The 25,994-nt window shown below is 34.0% G+C and overlaps 3 protein-coding genes across 3 annotated transcripts; 1 reads left to right on the forward strand and 2 right to left on the reverse strand.

Moving 5' to 3' along the window:
• Nucleotides 1-530: 530 nt before the first annotated feature.
• LOC111698162 (histone acetyltransferase p300) lies at nucleotides 531-12,480 on the reverse strand. The gene is made up of 17 exons (XM_023468420.1): nucleotides 12,469-12,480; nucleotides 12,219-12,356; nucleotides 11,589-11,679; nucleotides 11,113-11,180; nucleotides 9,508-9,598; nucleotides 8,771-8,849; nucleotides 7,534-7,591; nucleotides 6,365-6,540; nucleotides 5,641-6,069; nucleotides 5,266-5,366; nucleotides 4,680-4,840; nucleotides 3,495-3,839; nucleotides 2,960-3,172; nucleotides 1,966-2,085; nucleotides 1,269-1,341; nucleotides 1,079-1,130; nucleotides 531-702 (listed from the first exon to the last, which is right to left on the reverse strand). Exons 1-17 carry the CDS (start codon nucleotides 12,478-12,480, stop codon nucleotides 546-548), a joined length of 2,364 nt encoding a protein of 787 aa, XP_023324188.1. The 3' UTR covers nucleotides 531-545.
• Nucleotides 12,481-13,185: 705 nt separating this feature from the next.
• Nucleotides 13,186-19,161, reverse strand: LOC111698163 (uncharacterized). Its single transcript, XM_023468421.1, has 11 exons — nucleotides 18,709-19,161; nucleotides 18,570-18,628; nucleotides 18,416-18,470; nucleotides 17,741-17,818; nucleotides 17,583-17,681; nucleotides 17,375-17,403; nucleotides 16,203-17,206; nucleotides 15,270-15,960; nucleotides 13,857-14,287; nucleotides 13,581-13,709; nucleotides 13,186-13,338 (listed from the first exon to the last, which is right to left on the reverse strand). Exons 1-11 carry the CDS (start codon nucleotides 19,077-19,079, stop codon nucleotides 13,186-13,188), a joined length of 3,099 nt encoding a protein of 1,032 aa, XP_023324189.1. The 5' UTR covers nucleotides 19,080-19,161.
• Nucleotides 19,162-20,222: 1,061 nt separating this feature from the next.
• Nucleotides 20,223-25,780, forward strand: LOC111698179 (E3 ubiquitin-protein ligase MGRN1). Its single transcript, XM_023468441.1, has 8 exons — nucleotides 20,223-20,838; nucleotides 20,936-21,007; nucleotides 21,680-21,783; nucleotides 23,228-23,280; nucleotides 23,593-23,674; nucleotides 24,448-24,542; nucleotides 25,170-25,237; nucleotides 25,570-25,780. The coding sequence occupies exons 2-8, from the start codon at nucleotides 20,937-20,939 to the stop codon at nucleotides 25,763-25,765; spliced, it is 669 nt and encodes a 222-aa protein (XP_023324209.1). The 5' UTR covers nucleotides 20,223-20,838; nucleotide 20,936; the 3' UTR covers nucleotides 25,766-25,780.
• The last annotated feature ends 214 nt before the right edge of the window (nucleotides 25,781-25,994 follow it).

Consider the following 25,994-nt stretch of genomic DNA (forward strand, 5'->3'; position numbering starts at 1 on the left):
CTGGACAATAATAATATTAATAATAGGTTCCTGGACAATAACAATATTAATAGGTTCCTGGACCATAATAATAATAATAGGTTCCTGGACAACAATAATATTAATAGGTTCCTGGACCATAATAATATTAATAATAGGTTCCTGGACCATAATAATATTAATAATAGGTTCCTGGACCATAATAATATTAATAAATCAAATCAAATCAAATCAAATCAAATCAAATCAAATCAAATCAAATCAAATCAAATCAAATCAAATCAAATCAAATCCTTAGGGTGTCCTCATCCTACTCCCCGAATACGAAGTGACCATAATATCTGATGAAAGGTATTATAGCTTAAAATGGTTTAATGGTAAAGCAACTCGAGCGTAGCAAGGGATACTTTTGAGCTTGGGGAAGCCAAGAGATATGTAATATTTTTAAAGTATAACTTTGTTGCATATCAACCCAGATACCAGGTTACCATGAAAGCAGTGATGCAATGTAATATTACATCCCTCGGGATGCAATCTTACAATAAAGACCTGCTTTAATTTTGTAGTTAGAAAAATGCCATTTTTTTAATGGTAACATATAGGTTATAATTTCCTACCGAGAATATTTCATCCCTTGAACTGCAGCTAAGACACACCCAATCGTCGGCAGGTTCGTCCGAGAGCGGAGGTATGTAACAGTAGAGATGGTAAACTTTTGGACACCTGATACAAACAGAGTTGGACAATGGACATGGTATTATTTTAATTAAATAGTTTAGATAAAAAAACGTTAAAAGTTTACAACTGCCATGGATTATTTTTTAATTTTTGAATTGTTATTGCTTTATTAAATTTTAAAATTGGAAGGGAGTATACTGTATATTACTCGGAATAAAATTTTCTTGAAGGTTTTTTTCGCTGATATCGTGGGGGGAAAATATGGGGGGGGGGGGACTAATTCTAAAAAATATACAACCCTAGAAATCAATCTGAAAACTGAAGAAAAGAAGTTTTGATTCAAAAACAAATATTTCTTAAGTTCCAAAGAGCTAAAATACAAAATTGTAACTTTAAAAAAATAATTTTGTGAGGAACTGACCGGTCACAGCAGTACAAAGTGTCTCCTCCATCATGACACACTGCACACCAATCTAAAACATTTTTCATCTTATTTAACATAAAATTATTTCTTAACAAGATCGAAAATATTATTAAATTAACATGATTTGTCGATTTTATCCGAAAAACTTTGGAAAAAATTTAAATTACTATATAATATTGAACTTTACCTCCATCGGTCCGGTCCTTTTGAGCTGACCCCTCCATGACTCTAGCAGGGGCAGGTAGTTTATTTATGTTAATCTAGAAAAAAAATATTTGTTGCAGAAATAAATTTTTTTTTGGTCATGAAAATAGTAATGTTGGCTTTCAAGTTAGATGAGAAGGGTCCAGAATTGAGCGATTACGTTTGGACACGCACTTTTTTAGAGGTTATTCAACGTTTTTTAAAAATCAAATTTTGTTGTTATCTTTGTCAACTCCGTATCTGTCCTGAACATTGGTTTTAAATTGATCAAGTCATCAGAGAGTTATTTTAATATTGAGAGTTTAGTGCCATACTAATATTGATTAACTAGTATAGATATCTTTACTCACTCTATGTACCATCTTTACTCCTCCCGCTATGTACCATATTTACTCCTCCCGCTATGTACCATCTTTACTCCTCTTGCTATGTACCGAACATTTTAACATAGTGTTAGCAAATTGTGAAAAGGTTTTGTAGTATTATTACAGTCATGGTTTTTAAGTTATGAAATGAGGAGCGCTGACGCTAGGACACACTAGAGGGGTGTAGTCCGGGGGGGATACGATACAACACAAGGTGTGTAACCATAGAGAATAGAATATATATTAGAGGGGAATTTAAAGAATCTCTCGGTATGAATTTTTTCAGTCCCTTTCAGCCTGAAAGGGAGTTCAAATCTTTGTATCCATCTGTCTGGCGTCTACTATCCTTGACTCAGTTTTTATTCCCGGTGTTCTCTCAGTCTTTACAGCGCCCATAGTCAAGGAAACCATTGGTCTGTCAGAGGAACCAACACGCTTAATAATTTTACATGCTCATTATTATTATTAATGGACAAATATGCATTGATCAATATCAGTGATCTGTCAGAGGGATTTTATTAAAAATTTTACCGACTTCCAATCATAAAATTAAAATTCCTTCGTATGTTTGAAATAAGTTTTTTTTCCGGATAAGGGTTGGGAAAAATCTTGATTTTCTAATATTTATCCGATTGTTAAAAATTACAACTTTAGTGGTTTAATGAGAAACTTGAACTGGAGCCGGAAAATATTGTAGAATACTGATGTAATTAGACAAAATATCAAAATAACAAAATCTGCCCCTCTTTTATAAAAAGTAAATTCAACCTATTTGAAGCATAAAGTCTAATCGCGTCAACCTTGTTGCACCGACTAGTCCTGTCCATAAAGCTAGGTACAGTACAAACTGGGACCGGAAAGGTTGACCCGGCTCGGAAATTCAAATGTACTACGTCTGTCCGTGTGTAGTGTAGACGTGATCCTCCATCGGTAAAGTGGCATGTCTGATTCACAACAGTGACCTTTAACCTTTTTATAATAAAAATAAGAAAGATTTCGTCATTTTTCTGCATTTAAGTGTTGAATTCTGATAACATTCTTCCATCGTATCGGCTGCTATGTAAAAATCCGCAAGTTATTTTACATAAAAACCAGATCTGAAAATGATCAATATTTTACATGAAAAAACTAAGAATTCTTATTCATTCTAGATCCAACAAAGTGTTCAAGGTTACTGGTGTGAATCGGACATCGCACGCAGATGGGTCACTTGAAATTTGGTCTCCCATCCCTTTTAAATATTCACTCATCAATCAACACCACTGAGCTTGTATTAAATTAAATCAAAGTTAACCACCATTTTATTCACCTGGCTCTCGTCTCCTAGTGGGTCAACCCCTTCCTCAACCTTAGATATATTCATCCCGGGCCGACCTTGGAACTGGTCCATAGACCCTCGAATACTTGGATCCATGGATCCTTGAATACTTGGATCCATAGATCCTGGAATACTTGGATCCATGGATCTTGGTCCCATCTGAAGATGACTCCCAATTCTTGTTATATTTAAGTGAGCCGGAATCTAAAGAAAAACAATGAAGACTGAAAAGATACAAGTTATTAATTTGTTAAAATCTCACTTCAAACTTGTATGACGAACCGCGCAGCAAAAAATGTCAATTCATATCGCAACTCATTCATATAAAATTTTCATACTAATTTATTTCTATATCCTTTTTAAATTTTCTAAAGGGAAACACATATTTCAACGGCATAAATTTGACCCGAGACATTTTATATAAACCAAGAAAATATTAACCAGTTTTTTTTGATGAACATAAGAGCTAATGTAATATTAATGCCCCATCTTAATTCATTCGGACAGTAACACCGTGTCAAACTACCTTGGAGGGTCCAGAGGAGTCTAGATCTATAATTTCAGGAGAAGATTCTTTCTTTAAATTCCCTAACCCTCCGCCAACGGCCATCTTCGGTAAAGTAATCTTAAAACTGTTCTCTGGCATCTGAGGTGGAGAGGCCGGTCGATTCGCGTTGCTCGGCGTGTGCCAGGAGGAACCGGGGGAGGCGAGGGAGGGCGGTACAAGTGAGTTACCGCCGGAAGCAACTTGTTGGATGCTCAACCCTGATGGGACGGTGTTGAGGGCTCCTGCGTTTGATTGAACATGGAGAACTTGAGGATGAGGCTGAACCTGAGGAACAGGTTTACTGCGGGCTGGTAACTGAACCGACTGGAATAAGTTTATTTTCAGAATCTATATATACAAAAACTAAATGTTCCCTTTAATATCATTGATTGCCAAAGAAAATATATGTCTCAATCTGATCAAGTCTTCGATTTGTAGCTTTCAAAATATTAACAGTTTATTTACCTCGTCAATTTAATTTTGAAGCTTTAATTCAATTCTGAAGCCTTAATTCAATTTTGAAGCCTTAATCTAATTTTGAAGCCTCAATTTAATTTTGAAGCCTCAATTTAATTTTGAAGCCTCAATTTAATTTTGAAGCCTTAATTCAATTTTGAAGCCTTAATTTAATTTTGAAGTCTCAATTTAATTTTGAAGTCTCAATTTAATTTTGAAGTCTCAATTTAATTTTGAAGCCTCAATTTCATTTTGAAGCCTTAATTCAATTTTGAAGCCTTAATTTAATTTTGAAGTCTCAATTTAATTTTGAAGCCTCAATTTAATTTTGAAGTCTCAATTTAATTTTGTCTCAATTTAATTTTGAAGTCTCAATTTAATTTTGAAGCCTTAATTCAATTTTGAAGCCTTAATTTAATTTTGAAGCCTCAATTTAATTTTGAAGCCTCAATTTAATTTTGAAGCCTCAATTAAATTTTGAAGCCTCAATTTAATTTTGAAGCCTCAATTTAATTTTAGAGCCTAAATTTAATTTTGAAGCCTCAATTCAATTTTAAAGCCTTAATTCAATTTTGAAGCCTTAATTCAATTTTGAGGCCTTAATTTAATTTTGAAGCCTTAATTCAATTTTGAAGCCTTAATTCAATTTTGAAGGCTTAGTTTAATTTTGGAGCCCAACAGGTCTAAGATCCAATATTTTCGATTTACCTGTGGAAACGCTTGCTGCTGTATCGGAGAAAATGATTGTTGCTGAACGGCGTATTGTTGTGGTTGCTGCAGCATTTGTTGTTTCTGGTGCTGTTGCTGCTGCTGCCTTCTTTGAAGCTGTTGCTGCTTGTTGTTGGGAATAAAAGCTGGACTATTCAAACCTATAAAACTATTATGAGAAATAAGAAATAATAAAGAGATCTAAATACTCATAAAAGAAATAAGGAGTAATTAAGTGATCTGAATACTCATTTCAGAAATAAGGAGAAATAAAGAAGATCTAAATAATCATTTAAGAATTAAAGAGTAATAAAGAGATTTGAATAAGAATAAAACCCCCAAACTGTCATCCCATCTCACATACTTGGCATTCAAATAGAAAAAATAGAAATAGACGAGAAAAAAGATAACATTTTAAAAAATCGCGTTTTTAAACTATAAAATTCGAATTATTTTTTTGTCTGGGGTACCCTAGAGTTTCCTTAAGACAATTCAGCCAATTCGGTTCAGCCGTTTCGCCAGCTATAGCTAACATACATAAATGCATACATACATAGCAATGAGTTTTTTTATATGGATGTGGTACCTAGAGCTGCATTTGTGTATTGTTGATTTTGAGCGTTGAACCTCGGCGGCGGAGCCCCGCCCTGCATCATAGCACTCTCAGTAGCTGGTCGGCCACGCCTACTAATATTTATTCCAGAGCTAGAAAACTGAGTGAATAATTTTCTTGAAAATATTTCCCAAGCCATTCTCCTTAAAATCAGCTTCCCCCCCCCCCACAAATAATAATGTTACAGATTTAGTACTAAATGGTATTAAATTTTTCGAATTTAAGCTGTTTTGCGACATTTTAGTGAAATTATGTTAAAGGTTTATCAATAAATGAAGCTGATTTTTCCAAAAAACCGTAAAATTAGAATTTTTTCGACAGATGGTGTACTTTTCATCAGAGAGATACCTGTTTTGTTGTTGCATAAGCTGTCCTCGCATTCTTCCCCCAACACCTCTCATCTGCTGCCCCTGACCCCCTCCTCTCATCATTCCACCTTGTTGCCCCTGAAGCATTGGCTGGGCCCTACCTCCCCGCATCCCCTGTCCCATCACCATACCAGTCTGCTTCATTAAACCCCTGGGATTCTGTCCTCGGCCTCGTAAACCAGGGGATCCTCGACCCAGTCCCATTCCTCCCATCCCAGGATTCATCCCTCCCATTCCCGGGGAATTCATTCCCTGAAGCGCAACAGCTTGCATCTTATTCCCCCGTCCCCGACCTCGAACTCCTCCTGCTCCCATAGGTCGTTGTGACACAATTTGAACTCGCTGTGCTCCTCTACCAGCTTGTTGTCCAATCAAAGACCTTGCTGGACTCATATTCTTCATAACAGGTCTACAACATTATTCTCCAGGGGACCGAATTTAATGAATTTGATCTAGGTCGCTGAACTACCATATGTTAACAAGGATTTGACAGACGGTCTGGAGTTCAGCGACCCCTCAAATTCATTAAATTCGGTCCAAATTCACATGTGATTAAATACAAGTTTTTACAAGATCATTTTTAGACTTGCACACTTAACATAAAGTAGGTTATAAATGTACAGTGTACACGCCATTAAACTCCAGTTAAATCCGCGATTGATAAGTTTTTCACCCGAGTTCAATAGATGTTAATATGTTTTTACCTCGGAGCTTTTGTGGGTGTGGCTAATTGTCTAACCACGCCCCCCAGGTTTCCTCTGTTGACCGGACTTCCCCGCCCCATCCCTTGACCAGGAGAGGGAAGTGCGAGGGTTCGGTTGGGAGTTACTGGTTGTCGGATAGGGCTTGGAGGGGGAGCAGGTTGAGCTGGGGGAGGAGCCTGAAACTCAAACATTTAAAATAATTTCTTAAACTCAGGTAAATTGTCTTCGTAGCCACACTGCTGAAAATTGACCATCAGGTTTCAAGTCAAAACACCTAAACTTTTTTTTTGGATTATGTTTATATGCAAGCTATTGAGTTATATTGTCAATTTTCAGAAAGTGCCACCTAGGGAATTTTGAGCATATCAACTTTTAAGAAATTGTAGAAATCAAGTGCATTTACAGGTCTTAAATTAAACAAAAATTTCGTTTCAAGACTTTAATCTGCTTCTTCTGGATTTTTTGACGATATTTTTTTCACAGTATATGACATGGTCTCCAAATTTTTTATCTTTCTTTAACAGTAATGAAACTTATTGCAGCAAAAAAAATCAAACCCCTAAGTCAACTGCCTGACTGTCAAAATGCGGCCCGAAAAAGTTATTTTGATGTATTTTTTAACTGATTTTACTTAAAAAAGTCTTTTATAGGCAGTAATTGGGCAATTATACAGTTCACTTAAGGCTTTGATTTTTTTGCTAAAACATGTCTTATGACTGTTAAGGGAAATTCATAAAATTTGGGGACCCCTGCTATCAACGGTTCTAAAAATATCGCAAAAAAAACCACAGTTTAATCTTGATTAATCTTAGAACCTACAGTTATGATCGAGTTTAGACTTAAAAATGCACTTGATTTCTACAATTTCTTTAAAATGGATTTACTTAAAATTCCCTCAGTGGCATTTTCTGAAAATTTAGATTATAACTCAGAAGCCTGCATATTAACATATTCCGAAGAACAAAATAGGTGTTTTGCCCTGAAACCTGATGGTTCTTTTTCAGATGTGTGTAGCAGGGATAAGAATATCACAAACAATTCTGGCTTAAAGAAGGATTTTTAAGCATACAAAACATGAAATGTGTGGCCACATGAAAACGTTTTTTAGAAAAATGGTGCAGGGGAAGGGGGGTGTTCTGGCATAATCTACATGAATGTGGTTTGGTTTCCTTAGGTTTGTGTGCTTCTATTGGTATACTGCTAACTTTTATATCTGCCAAGGTCATCCTAAAGTATAACAAGAATAAAAAATGTAATTAAGATAAAAATAAGAAATAAATATCGTAAGCCCCCTCCCCCTCCAGAACATAATATAATTGGTAAGCGTATCATGCTCAATAAACATCACATTGTACAATATAATTTTCATGATTTTACTATTTTTAGAAATTTTCGACGTAAATTACGGTTAGAATGTTCATTTTCCTTACAAATCTGATTTTAAATATTATATTTAACTCTATCCAGTCAATTTCTGGCTGACTGAGTCCAATATTTCCACGAGAAATTTTCTCAGAAATAAATTTTTATAATATTCTTGATACAAAATATATTTATCCAATATAGTAAATAAAAAGTAAAATTTTTAAAGACTTCACTAGATTACTAAAATTGTAATAGGATTGTAAGGAAAATGTATCTGATTCTTAACTAGACTTGCTGGAATATTATAAAGGGATTGTTAGTATATACCTGACTACCCTTGCTAGATTATTATAAAGGGATTGTGAGTATATACCTGATTACACTTGCTAGATTATTATAAAGGGATTGTGAGTATATACCTGACTACACTTGCTAGATTATTACAAAGGAATTGTGAGTATATACCTGACTACACTTGCTGGATTATAATAAAGGGATTGTAAGGATATACCCGACTATTCTTGCTGGATCATAATATAGGGATTGTGAGTATATATCTGACTACACTTGCTAGATTATTATAAAGGGAATGTGAGTATATACCTGACTACACTTGATAGATTATAATAAAGGGATTGTGAATATACCTGACTACACTTGCCAGATTATAATAAAGGGATTGTGAGTATACCTGGCTACACTTGCTAGAGTGATTGTGATTGTGAGTATATACCTGAATACACCTGCTAGAGTATTATAAAGGGATTGTGAATATATACCCGACTACACTTGCTAGATTATAATACAGGGATTGTGAGTATACCTGACTACACTTGCTAGATTATAATAAAGGGATTGTGAGTATACCTGACTACACTTGCTAGAGTGATTGTGATTGTGAGCATATACCTGACTACACTTGCTAGAGTGATTGTGATTGTGAGCATATACCTGACTACACTTGCTAGATTACTGTGAAGGGATTGTGAGTATACCTGACTACACTTGCTAGAGTATTATAAAGGGATTATGAGCATATACCTGACTACACTTGCTAGATTACTGTGAAGGGATTGTGAGGAAAAGCTCTGGAAATATAAATCTAACTTGAACTCGAGCTCTGAAAAACAATAATTCTATCATACTTGGCTATCACGAATTTTTAAAAAAAATATTTTTTCAGTTTCTTTGTTTGAAGAGGTAATTAAATTATCTTCAGAATAAAGATAAATGAAAACAAAATTGATACAAATTTAGAACAAAAAGTATTTAGACAGTTTGAAGAAATTGTAGAAAAATTCCCAAAAAGACCCACAAATTGGCATTTTCGATACACAATGATACCCTTCAACCCTCTTTCTGAATGAATGAAAACCTGAAGGAGGGAGATTAACTAGTAAACAAATGAAAACCTGAAGGGGGGAGATTAACTAGTAAACAAATGAAAACCTGAAGGGGGAAGATTAACTCGTGAATAAATGAAAACCTAAGGGAGGAAATTAACTAGTAAACAAATGAAAACCTGAAGGGGGAAGATTAACTCGTGAATAAATGAAAACCTGAAGGGGGGAGATTAACTACTGAATAAATGAAAACCTGAAGGGGGAAGATTAACTCGTGAATAAATGAAAACCTGAAGGATGAAGATTAACTAGTAAATAAATGAAAACCTGAAGGGGGAAATAACTAGTGAATAAATAAAACCTGAAGGGGGTAGATGAACTACCGTATCAAATGAAAACAAAAAGGGGGCAGATTAACTGGTGAGTAAATGAAACCTGAAGGGGGGAGGTTAACGGCCTGATTGACTCGCTTCAGCCGTTTCATCTGACGCATTACTAACTTCTTGGAAAGAAGAAGTTTCTCGTCCTGGTTAAAATAAAAATAATTTGCTAGAGATGGAAATTTATGAATGAAATTAATAAAATACGTTGGACTGGGTTATATCTAATGCGTATGGAATATAAGGAAGATGGAAAGGACGCGGCCCACCCTACCATATGATTATATACATGCTTTGCAGTACTTCATTTGAATAAGAAATATTTGTCTGATGTACAAATACCGCGTACAATCGTACATGTATTCAGAATAGGTTATTGTATACATTAAACATGGAAAAATTAGGCTGAAAAACGCAAACAAACACATTTTTCTGGGATGCAAAAATAGAAGTCAGACAAGCAATTTTTTTTATAATGCATGTATAATCATATGATAGGACGGGCCGCGTCGTTTCCATTATTCTTATATTTCTTACTCCTTGGTTATATTTTAAAACTAAGATGATTAAAATCGCAGTAGACCCATATTCATGAATTTCTAGCTCTGTTAAATCGAAAACATTAAAGGGAGTGTTCGCGAAAAATGAAAGGGGGTATAGGCTTAATGCGATAAAAAAGCGCTTTTGATAGCTTCAAATCTTACTTCTATCTGCTGCGTCCATAAGGAGAAAATTGATAAAGACGTCTTATACCGAAGAGAGGGCCCATACAAATTGAGGAAGTTGGAACATACGACTTAGACCGTAAAAAAATCAAATTAATATCAAACAAATCATTCAGATATTACAACCTATAGTCATCGATTATCTTTCGCCACATTTGTATATATTTAATATTTCATACTAGTTTTGATTTTGTTTTTTTAAATAATATTTAGCTTACAACTTGTTTTCGAACATTCCTGGAAAATATGAAAATGTCGTCGTCATTACCAAAAATCCTCGAAACAGGAATAAACGTTTTTATAAGTAACTCTCAGATCATAACAATTCAAACATATTATGAAAAATCAACTATATATAAATGTGGCGAAAGATAATCGATGACTGTTGTAATATCTGAATGATTTGTTTGAAATTAAATTGATTTTTTTACGGTCTAAGTCGTATGTTGCAATTTTCTCAATTTGTATGGACGCCATGTTATTCGGTATGAGACGTCTTTAACAATTTTCTCCTTTTAGACGCAACAGATCGAAGTAAGATTAGTGGCGATCAAAAGCGCTTTTTATCGCATTAAGCCTATACCCCCTTTCATTTTTCGCGAACACTCCCTTTAATGTAATATAAAAATGTTGAATTGTTTCATGGGAGACCATTTGACAAAACTAGATATCTTTCTTTTAACAGTTCAGTTAAATGTAAACAACATTTTAATTATGGGTCCACAGATAACAAATAATTCATCTTCGAATATAATAAACATAAACAACATTTTTAAATGATAAAAATTCTACATTTATATAGTTTGCTAAATGTTATTTGACTTTATTATTTAGATCTAACAATTCTTTGGGTAATAATTATAATTTGAAAGTTAATGGAATGAAAAAGATATTGACAGATTTGGTGTAGTTTAATACTGAACTGAAATGCATACCTCTATATTTCCGTTGACAACATGATCTATGAAGGAGAGAGCGTATTCTGCCTGCCAGAAAGAACGGTCTAAACATATTTAAAAATATGTCGAGTCCAAGTGAATACTAAATAACAGTTTTAGTTTGAACACTTTTAAAAGTGATAAATAAAATAGTCTATATAAATCCGTTGCTTGTCTGTCTAGGTGTCTGTTTGTATGTATCCAATTAAACGTCAAAACGGCTAAACCGATCGGGCCCAAATTTTGTGTGGGACCTCACATGACCCCTGGGAAACGTTATGAATACTCAAAATTTGTGTCCAAAAGTTAATCTTGAAAATGCGAGAAAATATATTATGAAATCCGCGAACTTTTTGATTGTTTTTGTTTTTTATTGTTCAAGGATAAGAAGGTCACATTAGAGCCACAATTAAAAGTTGAAATAGAAAAGCCTAATTAGCAATATTTCTAAACGTCAGAGAAAAATGTTTCACCTAAATTGTTTTTCCTGGCCTCCAGAGTTTTCCGTTTATCCCTGGTCCTCTTAGTGACCTCTGTAGTTAGTTCTCTATATCTGTCCTCAACCTTGACGAGGCCGGCATCAACAACAGGAAGTTTATTGGACGTATTTCAAGTGACCCTTAATGCAAAGATGGCAATGCCCGATTTACAACGGTACCCTTGGATCTTTTCGATCAATATTGGGGAAAATATTGTAGTTTTATAATTTAACACTTACATTGATATCTAAATAATAATAAATTAAGACAAAGGTACCGTAGTAAATCAGGGAAATAGTCATCTTAGCATGAGGATGAACTTGTGACAAATTTGGCCCAGGGGTAATAACTTACTCAAGTCTCATTCTCCTGAACTAAATAAATGTCTGTGTAAAAGTATTATAAAGAAAGAAAAACGTGCCTGTCTGTTATTTTCATCCTAAATTTATATTTTTTTTTTAAATTTACTTTTGTGGAGAGGGTTTCTCAGATGCAGAATTTTGATCATGTTAAAATCAACCCAGTAAAGAAGTTGCACCTTCAAATAAAATTATTGAATTTTTAATCTTGAAACCAAACAATTATGATGGATTCCGAAATCTCCTGAGATGCCAGTCTGCCTGCCTTTGAAATGATGAAGTTCTTGACTTCCTTGAGTTGGGCTAGGAGGCTCCTCTCCTTAATATTAACCTCGGATATCTTGGTGCTAAGGATTCCCACACTCTCCTCTATATGGCTTTTCTTTAACCTACAGTTGTAACACTAGTTATCACTGAAAACCCAAGGTGACAAAACCAATAGGATTCGAAGTCATTTTTAAGCAAATTCCTTAGTAAACAGCTGTTTTTTGTACAACAACAATTTTCACTAAAACCTCGCTAGTCATATTCTCTTCCCTTTTTCCTAGAATTGGAGGTTCACCCTTTTATTTATTTATTATTTATTTATTTATTTATTTATTCATTTATTTATTTATTTATTTATCTATTTATCTATTTATCTATTTATCTATTTATCTANCTGTAAGACTGTAAGACTGTAAGACTGTAAGACTGTAAGACTGTAAGACTGTAAGACTGTAAGACTGTAAGACTGTAAGACTGTAAGACTGTAAGACTGTAAGACTGTAAGACTGTAAGACTGTAAGACTGTAAGACTGTAAGACTGTAAGACTGTAAGACTGTAAGACTGTAAGACTGTAAGACTGTAAGACTGTAAGACTGTAAGACTGTAAGACTGTAAGACTGTAAGACTGTAAGACTGTAAGACTGTAAGACTGTAAGACTGTAAGACTGTAAGACTGTAAGACTGTAAGACTGTAAGACTGTAAGACTGTAAAGACTGTAAGACTGTAAAGACTGTAAAGACTGTAAAGACTGTACAGATTGTTAAAAGACTGTAAAGACTGTAAAGACTAAATGACTAAATGACTAAATGACTAAATGACTAAATGACTAAATGACTAAATGACTAAATGACTAAATGACTAAATGACTAAATGAACATTTGAAAAAATAAATTAGTTAATGAATTACTTGCATGAATGCATAAATGCAAAAATATATGAAATAGTAAATAAAAAATGAATGAATTAATACCTATATTTACAGTTCCTGTGTCGCTCCGAGAGTTGGCAATCCCTACAGTTAAGAATATCGCAGGATTCACAGTAGAGTGTTAACCGCTCATTGTGATGCTGCGAACAGTACTTGTAATGAGAGCTCCCACGCTGTGAACTTTTTACCTGTGACAGCATTTAAAAATATAAAAACAAACTAAAAAATATATATTTTAACATCGATTTTTTCTTTTAATGAAATAATTTAATTATTTATCTTGGCAACCCAAATCGAATCGAATTGTTGAATCAAATCAAATCAAATCAAATCAAATCAAATCAAATCAAATCAAATCAAATCAAATCAAATCAAATCAAATCAAATCAAATCAAATCAAATCAAATCTGTCATGACTGCATGCTCTGACCTGTGTTATCTGATGATCCTTCGTCATCTTTACCCTCTGATGTGCGCGCACACAATCACTGCACAGAAACTCGTCACAATCAACACATTTAGAACTTGCAACAGCATTCTCCTCACAACTGCTACAGTACTGCAACAACAATAGAATAAGGAGAGGAATCTCAGCCAGGAAAAATTGAAAAAAAGCCTTTTATAAGCAACAATTTAGTTTTTCTACATGAATTTAAATAATGTATTTCCTATCAAACCCTATTTCCCTCAACCTATCACTATTGACCTGTAAATCATCGTCATTCCCCTCGTCCCTATCCTCGTCATGATCAAGTATAAAATAGTTCTCCATCGTCTCACTCTCTGTTGTTGTTGCACGACAAATTGGACATACAACCTCCGGCACACTCATAATACCGTCCCCGTCCAGGTCAACAACATCAGCTGAGTTCTCCTCGCGGCGGGACTCTGCCAGTTTGTCAAAGAAGCAGGTATAGCATGCAGAATGAAGGCAGGTCAGCAGGCGGGGTCGTCGGTCAGCGCATCTGTTCATGCACACAACACAGGTTGTCTCTGACCCGACACGAAGATTCCTGTCTGCACTCCGCGAATTGGAATCAGAAATATCAGAGCTACGATCATTGCTGTATGTGCTTCGTGCATCATCGTCAGTGGATTGTCTGTTGGAAGGTTTCTTGAAGGGAGAAATACTGATTCCTACATTAGAGAAAACATGTTAGTTTGATATTGTGACAAAAATAAATAAAAAAAACTTTCAATATGTAAAAAGCAGCCTGGCCAAAACTTTTTTGAAAACAAAATCCGTACAAAAAATCCGTACATTTTCAGAACAAATCCATACGATCCCTACGTTTTTGGAGAGAAAATCCATACAATCCGTAGATTTCTTTTGAAAAAATTAAAATTAAAAAAAAATCCGTACAATTTTTGAAATAAAAGGAAGGAGAAACAAGTATATTAGGATGAGAATGAGAGGAGAAACAAGTATATTAGGATGAGAATGAGAGGAGAAACAAGTATATTAGAAGGAGAATGAGAGGAGAAACAAGTAAATTAGAATTAGAATGAGAGGAGAAACAAGTAAATTAGGACGAGAATGAGAAGAGAAACAAGTAAAATAGGATGAGAATGAGAGGAGAAAAAAGTAAATTAGGATTAGAATGCGAGGAGGAACTAGTAAATTAGGATGAGAATGAGAGGAGAAACAAGTAAATTAGGACGAGAATGAGAGGAGAAACAAGTAAATTAGGACGAGAATGAGAGGAGAAACAAGTAAATTAGGATAAGAATGAGAGGAGAAACAGGATAAATACACATTTAAAATCTAAAAATCAATAATGATGGCATTTAGTCTGTTACTTCTATTGATTGGAATGGGTTTCATTGTTTGTTTAAGCTTTTTAAAAACTTATTATTTGGCAAAAATCAATATTCTCGAGAAATTATAAATGAATATGGATTTTCAATTGAAACAACCAACCTAATATTAATTAGAATGCAGAAAAAAAGTTAAACTAACTTCATTTACACGAGGTTTTTTTATTTAAATATTCATGCTAAGTGTGCTGTAACTAGTCAAAAAGGTGTATTTCCAGGCTAAAAGTCCTTACATTTTGGGCACCCTAGATATTATTAATTTCACTTAAGATTGCTAAACAAATAATTCAATCACTATTACCTGGGGGTAATGCTGGGGTGGAGGACCCTGAGATAGTTATTCCTGGAGGAAGAATGGTTCCTCCAGGGTTGGATATACTTATTCCAGGAGGAAGGTTGGGCAGAGGAGTAGCAGAACCAGGGCGTTTAGAGGGACTGGGAGCAGGAGCTGAATCTTCTTCTTCATCCAGTTCTTCATATTCATCCTCATTCTTGGCACTTTCTTCTTCATTGTCATCCTTGTTCTCTGATTCTTCAGGTATAGTTTCTGGCTTATTTGTTGATGTATCATCATCGTTTGTAGGAGGAGCACCGTCTGGATCATTCCCTGGTTTATCGCCGCTTTTACTCTCAGAGGCATTTTTGTCAGCCTTTTCTTCCTCTTCTGTCCATTCTTCCTCTTCGTAGTTTTCATATTCTCCATCTTCATAGCCTTCATATCCTTCTACTTCCCCATATTCTTCATATCCTTCTTCCTGATCATATCCTTCGTACCCCTCCTCAAAGTACTCTTCATTGTAATTCTCTTCATTTTCCAGATCTTTCCCTTCATCTCCAACTTTACTTGGTTCTCCTGCGACTTCTGCAGGCTCTCCATTTTCGGTTGATTTTGCCTCTGCCTCTAAACCAGCTTCTCCCTTATCTGAAGGTAATTCTGAGCTTTCTTCAGGATTCATGTCAACTTCTTCAGTTTCCTGTGGTTTCCCCTCATTCTACATTTAAATATAAGTAAAAATAGCAATCATTTACTTTATTAGATATCTTAAAAATGATTTTTTTTGCAATTTCTACTTTAAGAAAACCCCCACCCAAAGATAAAAAATAGATTTATCTAAAAAAAAGAACTTTTTTTGTAATATGCCACTTGAAGTTAAGACTATTTCTTTTCTTAGAAAACTAATTTTGATCTTTTTCAGGAAATGCTAAACATAGGCAACCAAAAAAAATAGGAAACCTGTGTAAAGAGTTCAGATTCCTGCTCAGGAGGTGTCGAAGATACCTCAGTTTGAACAGAGCCCTCTTCCATAGATTTCTCTTTCATTTCTGAATTTTCTAAAACGGGTTTCATCGGAGCTGTAATTTGTGCATCTGACATAAACTCAGAGGCAGTGACGGGAGACTCAACTCTGATCTTGGTTAACTCAGGGTGTTTAACAATACGATTAGGTTCTACTGATTCCTGGGACTCTTGATCCTGATTGTATCTAGTTTCAAAATCAGCAGGAGCTGCTGGAGGAACTGATTTCTGTTTCTCCTGTTGGATAGGTCTGGTCTGGGAAGCATGCTGAGCAGGAACATTAGGGTATTGACTCAACTGAGAATTAGAGATCTGAACATTTTTCGGCGCTTGGCTCTGACTACTAGAAATAGGAACAGGTTGGCTACTTGATCTAGGATCTGCACCACTAGAAGGAGTGGGATGATTGGACTGTCCAGGTCCTTGTTGCACCAGTAGTTGTGTACCCTGAGAGGGATAAGAAGGGGGAGGAGTTTGAGCTGGAGACCTGGTTGGAGAAGGTCCTGAACTACTTGTACTACTTGGGCGTCTGCTCCTTAGTCCAGCTGGACCAATAGGGTGTCGGAGAGGAGAAGTTCCGCTGATATGGTTGCGAGGCTGCTGAAAGCCATCAGGTACATTCTGAGCTCTTACTTGAATTTGTCCATTTTGAGGAAACTTTAGTTGCTGCTGACCTAGCGCTCCAGGTCTCTGTGTAACCCCTGGACCTTGTCCCAGTCTGGTTTGGGGCGGACCAGGTCCACCGCCTGGTCTTATTGGCAGATGATTTCCACCACTAACGTTGATCCCAGAAGGAAGGCGGGGTACATTAGAGTTACCGCCACTAACAGAAATTCCTGGGGGGAGGCGTGGAGAGTTGACAGCAGGTCCCCCACTTATTGAGAGTCCAGGGGGTAAACGGGATACTGGGGAAGGACCACCACTTACACTTACACCCAAACCTATATATATAGTAATATGGTAAGATCCTGAAATATATTAAGATTTTTAAGTTGAAGTTGATTCTTTAAATATATACATATATATCAGTTATATTGTACAACGTAAATTCTTGCATCTTCATTCAATAACAGTTTACTAAATTAAATTCTAATGAAATTATCAAATACCTGATAGTCGATCCATGGGACTTGTGTTTCTAAAATAATAGTAATAATTAATAATTCAATTAGAACCTAAATAATCCCCCTTCAAACTTTCCCATCTTAATTTTTTTGAAATAAGATTATTTCTTAATATTAAGTAAAATCCTTAAAGTTTTCATATTACCTAGACCTGACTTAAAATAAATTAATTAATAGCTCAAAATAGACTTACCCTTCTTCAGATCTTGATATTTTTATACCGAGTCCTGCCAATCTATTAATATTTGATTCTGTAGCATTATTACCAGAGGACTTCTGTACTTGAATTGAACTAAAAATAGTTTCATTAAAATTTAAAAATCTTTTGATAGGAGTCAAGGGAAATTTTACCTGGGCAGATTTGCAATCTTGTTGTCAGAAGATCGCTGAATTGATACTCCTGGAGGGAGATTAGGAGGATCAACTGATCTAAAAAACAAAATGTTTAAAGCATTGTTCATCTTTTCCTTTAACAACAGAGTACATTTTTGAAAGAAGGAAAACCAGACTGGAATTTTTTTTTTAAAGAATCACCCCCTCTCCCATCGTAGCTTCAAAAATCATTTCATCCCTTATATACTTTAACGCGGGGCGCGAAATTCGATTTTATTCGCTGAATTTTGAACAACAAAATACTTTCAATGAAGATAAAAATAAAATTTTGGATCAAACCCGGACTAAAACATAAATAATATTTTAAAATTTCACCCCGAGTCCGTTCTCTCTTTAGATAGTGGTCGTGTAGTCGAGTACTTTGGGGGACGATATGTTGGCCTCTTGATGTCTTATGCTGAATTCTTATCTGATAGATAGATAATATCTCCGTACACTTGACGACCAATATAAGAGACGTCAAATAGTCGACCATATAGTTTATGAAAGGCACGGTCTCTGATTGAATAAAAGCCAAGTATGTTTCAAGGGTAAAAATATTCACCACAATTTTAATAATCGAGAAAAGGTTTCATCCTAAAATGGGAAATCTGTGAAAACTAACTCACCCTATTGATTATATTATAATCCTACCTTTGCAGTGAGATGCCAGGTGGGAGCCGGGGCTGCTGCCCTGACATCTTACACTCTGAAATATTTAACTCCATCAATAAATCCCAAAACTTAAACTTAAAAAGGGAAATGTTTTGTGCAGTCACACTTTCAGGAATTTTAAAGGTATGCATACTTGAATCTAATGTTCCAATGTCTAGTTGTTGTGTTGGGTCCGGCGGAATAAACGAGGAACTGAAAAAAAACATAAAAACTAATAAAAAATTTACCGCAATGGATGAAAAAGTAAACTTGTCCTTTCATTTATTGATTACCTCATTCTAGACACGGTTTGATTTGGAGGCACAAACGCAGTACCGTGGTACTGCGTTGACATATCTGTTTGGTCGGCATTGTAGTTACCGGACGAATTTGGATGTCGTCCAGAGAAAGTTGGACGTATATTTTGAGAATTATAATTTGAGTGAGAAGATAAATCTTGGTGCTGATACTGGGGACGATGATGAACTAGACCGCCCGGGGAATGTGCGCCAGGGTGATTAACATTAGGAAAATTATTGGTAACATTATGTTGAATCCTGGAAGGAATTTGAATATTGTTAGGATGGTAGTGAATGGTACCCTTCACTGATTCATATACACTTGGTTTATTACCATGATTATTGCTGTTCTGGAATGGATCCATAGGATGTTTTCAATGGAAACTAAAAAAAGATCTGAAATTTTGATTGACAGATTAAAATGATATATGTGCGCAAACTGTCAAATGTTTAGTACTAAAACTTAAGAAAGAAATCACATTGGCTGCATAGAAAACTTATTACATATTGTAGAACTAATATTTCACCGGTCTAAACTATCATTCACGTACATTTTCTATTTGAATTAATGTGATGTTTGAAAAATATATCATTTAGATCGGATAGAGTGCGACATCCGCACAACTATTAACCATATCCAGCACGAATGTGGTGCCGGAGCACAAAATATTTGTGCCGAATCCAGTTCTTGAAACAGCTAATGTAAACCAACCAAAACTACACCGTATATTTCATTATTATTGTATGGCGCGGCCCGACAATACTAAGAAAAAAATGGAGGACAACAGGGATGAATAACAACATTAAAATCAAAGCATATGTTTGCTGCAACACAATCAAGATAAAACAAGAATTACATATATTATTTTTTTTTTTTTGGCACAGAAGATAACTTTTTTCCTCGTCCTAAATTGCGTTTTTTAAAAAGTCGGTTTACAGAAGCGGGTGATATCCCGTATTCGCCGCATTTACCGCATTTGCCGCAGTTTACTCCAAAATATAAGGCCGGGTCAAGAGTCCCTTAATAGCACTCTTAACTAATCCTGGTTGGTAGGATCATCTACCCTACGCGTTCATAAGTTGTGCTAATACCGGTATTAACAGAAATGCCAGTTTTACTAAGAGCGGTGTTAACTAATCTACCCGCAGGGTAGATTTAGGTAGGATGATCTACCCTAAATAACCAGTTCTACCAGTATTAATTTGGTTTGGATTCGATATTCTCGCAACCTCATGAAATACAGGGATGTTTAAAATACAGGGATGCATAAAAAGCGAAGAAATACTTCTTATTTTGCTTAATTCAGAAAAATGACCCCTCCCCCACCCTCCTTACATAACTATATTAATAAAATGTGTTGAATATAAAAAAAAACATTTTATGAGCAAAACTTTATTAAAGATTTTTTTTCTAAAAAATATATCTTATTGAAAAGTTTTTATTTTTTTAACTTTGATAATGAAATGTAAAAAGTTTAGTTTGCAAGATATTTTCATAAATTTTTAATCTATCTTTCGTCATATAATAAAAAATGTATTATTTAAAAGTCGTCTTTATAATTATTAACAAATTATTAAGTTGAGAAGAGAAAAGAGTTGCGCAGAAGAGTCAAAACGGTAAAGTTTGGATGATAATCCTGGTTTTAGCTAGGATGACTTATGAACGCATCAGCTGTTCTAGGCTAGATAATCCTGCCACAAATTAGGCAGCATTAGCGACTTATGAATCCGTATTTCCTAAACACCGGTGTTAGTGTTAAGAGTGGTATTAGAGCGGTATTAGCTAATACCGCTCTTAAGATACCGGACTCTTGACCCGGCCAATAGATTATAAATTATATTAATGCAGTGTTAATTGTATAGATGGCAGTGTGTATGCTTTTGGAAAGTTCAGAATAATCAGCTGTTTCTTCTATCCATCAACTCCGATTTCGACTGAAGATTGAAGAAACACAATTGAAACTCATGAGAGACTTTCAAGAAAATTACGAAAAAGTGAACGTGTATTTTCAAAATTTGAGAAACGAATCAAAGAAATGTCTTTGTTAGAAAATTTGAGGACAGAGTAAAATGGATTTTGAATGCACTTGATTCTATAAAGGAAGTATAAAGCTACACATTCGGGTAATTTCGTCAAAGATATATAAATATTTAAATTTTTTATATCTCATGGTGCCTATCAAAGAATTCGATCAATCTTTTGATTTACATGTGTTTTCAGGATGGGAGGATGGCAGAGTACAACCCGGGGTACGGAGGAACCCGAGGATCAAAGTACATGTTCCCAGTACAGGTAACATGCATATCCTCTTTTAAGTTTTGGGCCGCAGTACCTGTACAAGATATTGATAATATTTGAAGCTAGCCGATGCGTAAACAGATACAGTGCCATTAATAGAGAACACAGAATATTTAAACTTTTGTAATATCATTTTGCGATGTATTTCATTTTCAACGAGCGAAATGTAATTTGATACTGAGTTGTATCAAGAGTTTTAAGTATTTTATAGTTTTAAGAAACTCTCAAAAAAGAAAGAGAATATTCTATTTAAAGCTATGATATAATTAAATGTCTCTTTGTGAGTAAAAGTTATTTGAGTGTAATAAAAATATTTGTCACATGACGTGCCTACTGAATTGTATAATTTTGACGCTAAAAGTGAGTTGTAGATAAAAAAGCTATTAGAATGCTTTGTGTACCCTTTTCTAGTTATAATTTTAGCTTGTAACTATTGCAATATGATTATCTTTTCTTATAAACATAATTTTCGCGAATTTTCCTGCTTAAAATGGTGTATGTTCAAAAGTAATTAACGAAATATGCTTCAGAGCAATTTTGCAATTTCAACGCGACACCTTCTGATAGAACATGTGAGCTGTTAAAAATAAAGTGATTCAGATGCAGAAAATGTTAATTAACGTATAAAACAAAATAATGTAATTCATAAATATATAATTTACACAGATACCCACCGAAGGTCGGAAACTACTTTTCTACTCATTTTATCATGGGAGGAGAGAAGTTTGATTCTCCGCAACCTGAATCTTTTCTCTTTGGAGACAACTCAGGAATATTTCAATATTTTAAACAATATTTCGCAAGTGTCCCTATTCTATTTTGATACACTACCCTGAAGTTTATTTATTTTCTGAGGTGTATATATTTTTAAGAATTTTTTCATTTTTTTAACCTTTTCAGTTCAGGCATATTAATCTCTCTATTTAAACACTTTAATTCCTTTTTAACACTTTCACTGGTGGATCAGCATTTTAGCTATAACTGCCGTTTGAACTATTGATCATTTGAACTATTGATCGTTTTTACCAAACTACTTATAATGATGTATTTTCCTGTAGTTCAAAACCACACATTATTTACTCATTTGAACTATTAAATATGCAGTTTAAAATTTTTATATTTCATAAAAAAATAGGTCAAACAATCATCACAAAATAGTTTACATGATCAAACAATATTTACATATATGGACAGAAAAATAATTCAAACGACGACAAAATAGTTCAATGAAGCATTTAATAGTTCAAATGAGAAAAAAGTAGTTCAAATGAACAAATTACAATAAAGTTCAAATTAACCAAAACATATCTTTAAAATGAGCCAAAAAATAGTTCAAATGAGCAAAAAAATAATTCAAATGAGCCAAAAAAAATAGTTCAAATAAACAAAAAATAGTTCAAATGGGCAACTATTTTTTAACGATCATTTGAACTATATTTTTGTTCATTTAAACTAATTATTTGCTCATTTGAACTATGTTATCTTGCTCATTTGAACTGTTTTTTTGGCTCATTCGAACTATTTTTGCCTCATTGAACTATTTTTTGACTCATTTGAACAATTTTCGAGCTCTTATGAACTATTTTTTGGCTCATTGGAACTATAATTGGGTCCGTCCTAGTATGCAATTTTTGGACCGTCCCCCTTCCTATCAACTTTGTACATGGCCTAATTTCAACTATCTTCAACTAAAAAATATTTATTTTGTATTATTTCAGGGTTAGGTTAGGTCAAGACACTTTCTGGGCCGAGCGCTCTTTTGAATTAAATTTTTGCTCATTTAAACTATTTTTTTTCTCTTTTGAACAAATTTTTGCTCATTTGAACTATTTACTGGCTCATTTGAACTATTTTTTGCTCATTTAATCTATTTTGCTCATTATAACAATTTTTTTGCTCATTTGAACTTTTTTTTGGTTCATTTGAACTATTTTTTTTGCTCATTCAAGCCATATATTTTTGACTCAATTGAACTATTCTTTTTAATAGTTTAAATGTGCAAAAAATAGTTCAAATGCGCACAAAATGTCGTTTGAAATACTACACGTTCAACGTGAAATAGTTCAAACGACCAATAGTTCAAAAAGTCAATAGTTCAAACGGCAGTAGTTCAAACTAAATAGCTCCCTTTTACCTAATTCGCCCCAATAAAGCGAGATAAAAATCTTTAAAAAAATTTTTGGAACCAGGTTATTGAAATCGCTGTAATTATAGATCTAAATTTCTTGGGATCAAAGCCAGTACCTTTCCCGTACCCACCGCCTCAAGTAAGTGTTAACATTTTTGGATTTATGATTTCTTTTTCAGGTTTTACTTTTAATGTCTTTTTCTTTCTTATGTCGCAAATCATGTCAGAATGGGAACAAAGGTCCCCTTTTTTTATTCTTTTAACGATAGGACAAGTTTCGTAGATTTAGGGGGAACAAGTTTTTGGACTATGTAGTTTTTCCCTAAAACTCTGAGTTGATTTGAGTTGAGTTCAATTCATTTCATTTTATTTGGAGAAATAGAGTTTAGAGATGCAAGATTTTGTAGATTTACATAAAAATATATCAAAAGCTTATTAAGTGATAAAATAGGCGAATGAACCGACGAAGACCTTGAAAGCTTTGATAAACATTAGAAGAGACTCTTTGCACTTCGTCAAGGTTAAAAATGCAGGTTGGTTCTTTTCTTTATTATTTGTTCTGTATTTTTCCAGTAAAATATTTTAATTTAAGGCTGTTATTATCTTCTATTTCAATTGTGAACATTTTCTTTTTGTGTACAGTGTAAAACAAAAACAAATAAACGTTAGCCGGATTTAATATAAAAAATATTTCAAAATTTAATGCAAATCGAATTTGGTTGGGGGCAAATTTTTGAAATTTTGATCATCAAGAAACCTTCCCTGGGGACATGTGAAGTCCCATGCAAAGTTTGGGCCCGATCAGTTCAGCCGTTTTGACGTTTATTGGATACAAACTAACAAACAGACAAGCAAAGTATATAGTTTGATTAAAGCTAATTCATTTAAAAGTTTAGAGACTGGTGCTATCAACTCTTATTTTTATCGTCAATGATTTTTGAATTTAAAAAAAAAACTATATTTTTAACTTCCGGGGTTGATATTATCTAAAATCCCCTCCCCCCTACACCATTCTTAGAGGGAAAATTACTTGCTTGGCTTTTGATCCATCCTGTTTCGCGGATTGTCAAATATTGAGGTCTTAAATTTTCCAATGGGGGGGGGGATTAATTAATGAATTATTAAATGAAATAATATTCTATTTCCAGAACGGACATCATTTCGAAGTTTTTTCGTTTCTCTACTTCATTTTTTTTCTTAAGATCTTAATAATAAAGATGAAACTTCTTGATGTTGATGGATTGTTTAACGGTTATTGCTATGTTGCACCTAAAGGCGCGAACCTTAAATGTTTTCTGATGTTTAGAAGGTGAAGACGAGGTGGGAAAGTATAATATCGTCTTCACATTGGATTCTGATGTTCGATCCAATATAACGATCTTCTATCTTGCATCGGAAGAGGTTGGTGGATTTTAAGTGTTAGTGAATTTCAAATTCTAAGTCAATTCTTTTAATTTTGAAACGGTTATTTATCTTTACATAATGAAGCGTAATTGATTTGAATGATTTTGTTCTAAACTCGACACTAATTTGTACAGTTTAATTATAACTAGTTTTTTTAAGACTATAGTGAAAGATCTTATAAACTCTGAGTTTTAAGAAAAAATATGATGAGATTTATACCTAAACATACCTAAATATGATGAGATTGATGGCCTTAAACATACCTAAATATGATGAGATTTATACCTAAACATACCTAAATATGATGAGATTTATGGCCCTAAACATACCTAAATATGATGAGATTTATGGCCCTGATCATTCCTAAATATGATGAGATTTATACCTAAACATACCTAATTATGATGAGATTTATGACCCTAAACATACCTAAATATGATGAGATTTATACCTAAACATACCTAAATATTATGAGATTTATGGCCCTAAACATACCTAAATGTTTATGTCCAACCAGCGTCAATGAGTTGCTTTACCTGGCCACGCATGTGGCTCTCTTAGCATGCACAAGTATATCCAAGTATTTGCTTGTTTGATTGCTTCACATTAATTTTGTTTTTTAAGGTTGGTCCCCAAAGTGTTGTGTATACACCTAAGCAGGACACTATGTGCTCTCCAACCTATATTTACAGGGATGAATTGGTTTTTTATCTAAAAAAAATCATTAAATGAATTAATACTTCTTTGTTTTAATATTAAATTATCATGCTTAAATCTGAAATCCATCTGATTTACCAATTAAAAAAATTGCATTTAAAATAATTTTTTTGCCTTCAAATCTTATTTTCAATCTGGTGGCGTAGACCTAAATAATGATGAATACTGCAAAATAAAATACAAGAGTTTAAAATATCAGAGATTGACGACATCAGGTTGCAAAAATAAAATTGAACAGAAAACATAAAAATCAAGTCTAATTCTCAGTTCTTATAGCAAATGTTTTTAAACCTAATGAATCCGACAGGAAAGGGTCAGGACAAATGTTTTCCCAACCTGATCATATTTTCCAGGTAGATAATTTTTATTTACCAGGTAGATCATTTTTATTTACCAGGCAGATCATTTTCATTTTCCAGGTAGATCATTTTCATTTTCCAGGTAGATTACTTTCATTCTCCAGGTACGATCTCCAATTTTTAACGTCAAAATACGCAACATAATCATCGAAAGATCTAGCATTTTCTGCAAAAGAATTTATATTAGCCTTATACTAATTTTTTTTTAAATGATTCATTCTTCTTAAATTTTCTGATTTGTCCCCCAAATCGTAATTTAGACCTATCGACGCGGTCTAATTTGATGTGGAAACCCCTGTAGATAATTTTCATTTTCCAGGTAGATGATTTTCATTTTTCAGGTAGATTACTTTCATTTTTCAGGTAGATTACT

The sequence above is a fragment of the Eurytemora carolleeae genome, unplaced genomic scaffold, assembly GCF_000591075.1.
Source record: "Eurytemora carolleeae unplaced genomic scaffold, Eaff_2.0 scaffold21, whole genome shotgun sequence".
Lineage (NCBI taxonomy): Eukaryota > Metazoa > Arthropoda > Copepoda > Calanoida > Temoridae > Eurytemora > Eurytemora carolleeae.